This window comes from Elephantulus edwardii, unplaced genomic scaffold (genome assembly GCF_000299155.1).
Source record: "Elephantulus edwardii isolate Elephantulus edwardi_28Jun2011 unplaced genomic scaffold, EleEdw1.0 scaffold00134, whole genome shotgun sequence".
In the NCBI taxonomy this organism is placed as follows: domain Eukaryota; kingdom Metazoa; phylum Chordata; class Mammalia; order Macroscelidea; family Macroscelididae; genus Elephantulus; species Elephantulus edwardii.
Window position 1 is genome coordinate 8267939 of NW_006399884.1, and position 6600 is coordinate 8274538.

Sequence of the window (6600 nt, forward strand, 5' to 3'; positions counted from 1 at the left end):
GTCAAATGCCTCAGAGTCATCACAACCCAAGATAACCCCTGGACTCTGGGGAGAAGAAGGTTAAAGGGGCAAAATGACACCATGCACAGATGTTTATAGAAGTGGCCACACGCCCTGCAGGCCCTTGGTGCTCCTTCTCTGGGACCCCCAAAGAAGAGAGCAACTTGGAGGGGTGGTGTGGGGCGCCCCCTGCTGGAGCATCCCCTCCGTGCCAGGCCCAGCAGGGTAGGCTGTGGAGGCCTTTCTTAAGGTGCCAGCTCATTGCTGAGCGAGACTAGGCCCACTCAGAGTAAGCGTCCAGTGACTAACCCTCTACAGCTCAGAGCCCTACTGTAATCAGAAGGATATTGCTCTAGAAGGGTGGGGGTAATGAAAACAGTCTGAGGCCAGGCCTTGGGGCCTCACAGCAGAATGTGGGGAAGTTAATGGAGCAGCCAGGGGAGTGCTGACAAACAGGGCGGGCAGGCACAGCCACCTCCGGAGGAAGGAGCCCCATTGTCCTGTTGCCCTGATCCTTCCTTGCTTCTCACACAGAGGGGGCCACCGCCAGTGAGTACAAAGCTCTGATGACTGAGCTCAAGATCCTGACTCACATTGGCCACCACTTGAATGTGGTCAACCTGCTGGGAGCCTGCACCAAGCAAGGAGGTAAAGAGGAGCTGTGCCATCTGCCCACCTGCATGAGGACAGGTCCCCTGCTGTCTTTTCTCCTCTCTTTCTCCTTATCTCCCCACAGCAGCTTGCAGAGCAGTCTTTCCACTAACAAGGGACTCATACTAGAAAGCATCTTCCCTGACGAGTTAACTTAAGGAGCTCTAGTGGGAGGGGCTGCCTAATGCGTCAGGCTGCTAGTTGAAAGGCTGGCAGTTCAAAACCTCCATCCACTGTACTTGAGAAAGATGACACAGTTTCCTCCGTAAAGATTTACAGCCTCAGAAACCAGAAGGAGGGTCGCTGTCAGAACCAACTTGATGACAGTGTACAGTTAACCTGGAGGTCCCGAAGGCAGGTACTCCCTTGTAGATCTCTTTCCATAGGCTCTAGGGTATATGTGGAGGGGAAGGGAATGAATCTCTTCTCTCAGGATGACTCTAATGGAGTGTGACCAGTGCAAGGCCTAGAAGGACCTAGGAATTAATCATTCCTGGGGGGCATTCCAGAAAGAGTTAATACAGGGGTCAACCAGAGGAGGGTCTTTTCATACCCCCCAATGCACATGGGTTCCAGGGCTGGAGCAGGATCTGGCTTCCCTCCCCGTGGTGGGGCTAGAACCTGTGCACAGTTGTATGATTACTGGTGGCCCCAGAGAGGGAAGAGGAAATGCTGAGAAATGCCAGCGTTCTGTCGTTGAGTGTCCTCCAGCCTGTCCACACACACACACTGACTCAGTGAACAGCATAGGGAAACAGTGCCCATCCCAGTCATCCTATAAGAACAGGTTGAAGGAATTGGGGGGTGAGGGGTAGGTGGGGAGGTCGAGCCCACCTGTCAGAAGGGGAGATGAGAGAATAGGAGTAGAGTCCTGGGAACCAGACTAGGGTTTTTCCTGACTCCTGAGGGCAGAAGTGCCAGCCCTTCTCGAGTTTTCTACCTCAGCAGCCTTACTGCTTCGTTTTTGCATGTCTAAACTGACAAAGGGGCTTCTGTGAGCTGAGTGAGGATGGAGGGGCTTCCAGGGCTGCAGAAGCCTCCTCTCTGTTGTGGAAGATAGGGTTCCCTGGAGGCCACTTCCTTTCCATTAGGCATGAGGTCTGTCGGAGTTCTGGAGAAAGAGGCACAGTGAATATTTCTAAAAATCTACTTTAAAATCGCAAAATCCTAAGAATGCCTGCTGACGAGTCCAACTCGTAAGGGTCCTCCATCAGATTTTCGAGTTGGTGAATCCTTATAGGAGGAGACTGCAGAGAAGCTGGTGGCTTTGAACTGCTGACCTTTTCAGCTGGCAGCACACTACCATTTGTTGTGTACCACTGTGGTGGAACCGAGCCATTGCTGACCCCTCCAGCAGGTTTTGAGAGGCTATAGATCGCACAGGAGTTCACTGTCCATCTGTTTCCCTTGGAGCAGCTGGTGGACTCAAACTGTTTACCTTTGGGTTGGCAGCGCAACTCCTTACCCACTAAGCCGCCACTTAAAATCCTAATAGGAACAAAAAACCATTCTCATTCTGTTGAGAAAAGACAATCCCCGGGAGCCTCCAATATCTGAAGCCCTTTATCCTTGTAAACCACTCCTGGTGTGTGCTGGGGCAGGAGCCGAGAAGTTGTCCTTCAAGCTCCCTCACCTGAAGACTGTATGTGCTGAAGGTGGGGTGTGTGGCCAGGGTTCTCCCAATCCCATTAAAGGCAGCAGGCGACCACCTGAGAAGTGGGGCAGGGAGAAAGAGCCCAAGGCACCTCCTAGGACCCCCATTGTGCCCGAGACTTCCTCCCGCCTCTCTTGATTCTTCTAGAACAGGAGTCAGCAAAGCTAGGGTCTATCTGACTTTAGAACGGTGTGATGCGTTTAGATAGTCATGAGAGAGAAATTAAAAAAAAAAAACCCACACTTTTTTTTTTAATCAGGTGAAAATGATAGGAAATTCAACTTTTCTTCTCCATAAAGTTTTAATGGCACCCTGGCTTGCTCATTCAATTACATGCTTTACGGCTGCCTTCACCCTCCAAAGGCTGTACTAGGGAGTTAGTTGCATGGCCCATGAAGCCTACAATAGGCCTGTCAGGTATTTACAGACAAAGTGTACACCCAGCTTTAGATCCTATCACAAGCAGACTCTCTGCAGACACCCCAAGGCAGCCAGATCCCCCTGGAAAAAGGTCAGACCTGACTGGCCTATTCTCTCATGCACAGGGCAGGGCAGTTGGAGCAGCTTGTCAGCGCTTAGGCTGATGTGACAGTGACCAGAGAGGCCCCTTTGCACCAGGGATCGAGCTAAGAGGCAGAGAGGGTGGGTAATTCCAGTAACAAGCTCCATCATTTGCCTTTTCGCCCTAAACGTACTTCATTTTTCATCTTTTCTTTCTCAGCCCTCCTTATCCTTCCTCCCACCCCCAATACAGTAACTCCTCTTTCTTTTGTAAATTTTTTTAAAGACCATCCATCCACTCACTACCCTAGTGTCCAGACTCGTAGTGATTTTCCATTGAGTTACACTCTCCCCCAGAGAGGCTGATTGTATTCCATCTGCCTTCCTTTTGATTAGCAGCCCAAAGCATAATGTAGTGGGCACCTTGGCTTCTTAAATCTTGGGAAGTCAGGTTAAACTGAAATAGCTACCCAACTCATGAACCTCTCATCTCTAAACTGCATGCCTAGTGCCTTCTCCTCCCATCCCACCCCCAGGATATCATAGACTGTTGACTTGAGTTCTTTCAGGTTGACAAACGGCTGATGGGCTTGGTGTGCTGAGCACATGCTATTTTGGCTGCAGGTCCTCTGATGGTGATTGTGGAATACTGCAAGTATGGCAACCTCTCCAACTACCTCAAGAGCAAGCGGGACTTGTTCTTCCTAAATAAGGTAAGTTGCTGGCAGAGCTAGAGTTTTTAAGGTCACCACTGAGTTGTCATTTGGGCTGTTGAAACCTACGTCTTTCCATTCTTAAATAGGCTTACAACTCAGTATCTGCTTTTTCTTCTCTTTTCCATTTTTACTTCTATACCAATTTCCCACACTCCTATGGGCAGCAAGAAAATCATCTGAGCCAAGTGTATGAATGATGGTTGAGATGTTTAAATTTGTTAGCTATCTAAGGAATCATCTTGATAATTTTATTACTCCTTCCCTCTGTATCTCTTTCTGTGCACACAAAACATATACACACAAATATAAAACCTACTGCCATCACATCCATTGGTACTGATAGTGATACTCCATTAGGTTTCCAAGGCTGTAAATCTTAAGGAAGGAGACTTCCCATTTCCTCTGATACCATAGAGCAGTTGGTATATTTGAACCATTAACCTCTGGGTTAGCAGTTCAGCATGTCACACACTGTACCACCAGGATCCCTTTGTGTATATACATGCACACATGTGCGTGTGTGCACGCAAACATACGAATTACTTGTTTCTTTACACATATGGGTGCGTGTGTGTATGGTTTGTGTGAATGTTTACAAAGCAGTTGGTTTTCCATGCAGCCATTCATACATATTTTGCTTTATGACATTGATTACCATTCCCACATTGTAACCACATTTCCTATTTGTGCATCTCCTGTATTCCCTTTCTTTAATGATATTGTATTTATCATCCCCTTATTGTGTATTGTTTCTCTTCACCTATCGTAATATGAGTCTGTTACCTATTTGGTTGTGATGGAGTTGTGTACTGTAGTCAGAACCGACCCATAGCGACCCTTCTGTGGGTTTTCAGAGGCATTTAATCTCCCTAGAGGAGACTGCTCATCCTTCTCCCATGGAGCAGCTAGTTGGCCTCAAATTGTGTGCCTTTGGGATGGCAGCATGGCTTCTCACCACTAGATTACCAGAGTTCAATACTTACTCATCCCTCCCCCCCTTTTCCTCACCTTCTCCTCAGGTTCTCAACTCAAAGCTCAGTGTTGTTAAATCAATTCTGACTCATAGGGAAATCCCTCCATTGGGTTTCCAGGGTTATAAATCACAATGGGAGTAGATGTCCCATCTTTTTCCCTCCGAGCTGCTGGTGGATTTGAACCATTGGAGACCTGTGGCCTCTGGGTTAACAGGACTGCTCACTAAGCACTGCACCACCAGCTGTTCCTCAAGACAAAGATACACATTTTCCTTCCGTTACAATTTCCTGCCTCGGAAACTCAATGGAGGGTGTCTGTGAGTCAGAGCTGACTCAGTAGCAGTGAGGTCAAGTTTTTTAATTCCTGAGTCCAAGATTTGACAGCACATAAGACTTAAAAGAGTGTGGAGGAGAAAGAACTTCCTAACATTTTCCCAGTGCAGGCACCTGTGTCCCCTCTCTGAGCTGGAGAGGCCCAAGAGACCTCAACTCAACATTATTAACTGGGAATGTGTCGTTATGCTCCCAGACTCCAGAATCATATTTCCTGTGTCTACTCACAAAATCTAGTACCTTGGGCAAATTACTCAACCCTTCTGGCTTCCGTTTCCTCATTGACTAAATGGAACTCAGAACTAAATGGATGGTTGGGTGAACTAGATGCTCTCAGGTAAACAATAAATGTTAACCTCGTCATTGTTACTGACCTCTGGAGGTAAAAAGATCGAGTGAGTCTACTGATGTAGGAGATGGAGGAAGAGCCAGTGCCCAGGAATGATGGTCATTTCTGTCACACGTGCCCTCATGTGGTTCACGGAGAAGAGCCACTGTACAGCTGACCTTTCCTCTCATGTGCCAGCTACCCAGCCAGAATTTTTACAAAACTAAACCCAATGATATCAGGTTGATTCTAGCTCATAGAGATCCAAAAGGATAGAGTGAAGCCACCTCACAGGATGTCCAAGGCTGTGAATCTTCATGGAAGCAGACTGCCTCATTTCTCTCCCCTGGGTCCTACCCACTGATTTGTTCCATAAACAACCCAACACTTAGCCATTGCACCACTAGGCCACCTTGATCCAACCCAAACCAGACAGTTACTGAGACTGGCAGCGCCTAAACAAGAACATATTTGTCCTACTTAGCTACTGCTGTTATAAGTGGAAGGCTTTAACCAACAACAATTTATTCTCTTACAGTTTAGGAATATAGAAGTCCAAATTCAGGGGCCAGCTTTAGGGGATGGTACATTCTCTCCCTCTCTCTCTCTCTCTCTCTCCTCATTTCCTTCAGCATCTGTAGGCCAGTGTTTCTTGGTTCTCTGCATATCTTGGTCTTCTCTTTTGTCAGACAGATTCCCAGTGAGTGCAGGCAACACACTCCACTCCCGGCCATTCTATCTTGGTGGCTCTGAGATCTTTGCCCTCTGTCCGCTTTTTCTCTCCTGTCATCTCTAGAGAGATAAGATGTTACAAGCCACCTCCTTACTGTGGAGCAGGGCCGTGATGAAATGAAGGGTGTTAGATCCCACTCTTAATCCTCATTTAACTGCTCAGCTTATCAGACGATAAGACAATCAGTACAAAGCTTCTTTATTACATCATTGAAGAGCAGACCAAGCCCATGGCCATCCAATAGATGCTGACTCTTAGCAACAGTTCACTGAGTTTCTGAGGCTGTAAACCTTTAAGAGAAGAGGCAGCCCACCCTTCTCTCCTGCAGAAGTTGGTGGATTCAAACTCCTGACTTTTCAGCCCAACACCTAACACACCTCACCACCGAAGCTCCCTGTTGCATACATGTATTTTGGAGGGACACAATTCCATCTGTGAAAATCCTTTATTTGCTTTTAGACTAGGCCTTCTAATAGTTAAAGTCTTGAAGCCAGAAGAGATCTCTTTGATCAGTTAGTTCGCACCATCGCTTGCTAGATGCCCCAGTGATTGACTTAAGGAGACATACCTACTAGGAAGTTCCGGCAGTTCTCTGCTGATGTGCTGTTCTATTCATTTTTGCATAATCTTCAGTAGAATCTTGCTTGCATGTGAAATCAATGACACTGTTCTGTAGTTTTCACACTCAGTTGGGTCACCTTTCTTTGGAA

At 47.3% G+C, this 6600-nt stretch overlaps 1 protein-coding gene across 1 annotated transcript in view; it reads left to right on the forward strand.

The window, feature by feature from the left end:
• Positions 1–6600, forward strand: part of FLT1 (fms-related tyrosine kinase 1) — a 223193-nt gene that overhangs the window by 186413 nt on the left and 30180 nt on the right. Inside the window, exons 23-24 of the mRNA XM_006894087.1 lie at positions 535–648; positions 3431–3519. Coding sequence (XP_006894149.1) covers positions 535–648; positions 3431–3519 — 203 coding nt within the window. The remainder of the gene's footprint in view (positions 1–534; positions 649–3430; positions 3520–6600) is intronic.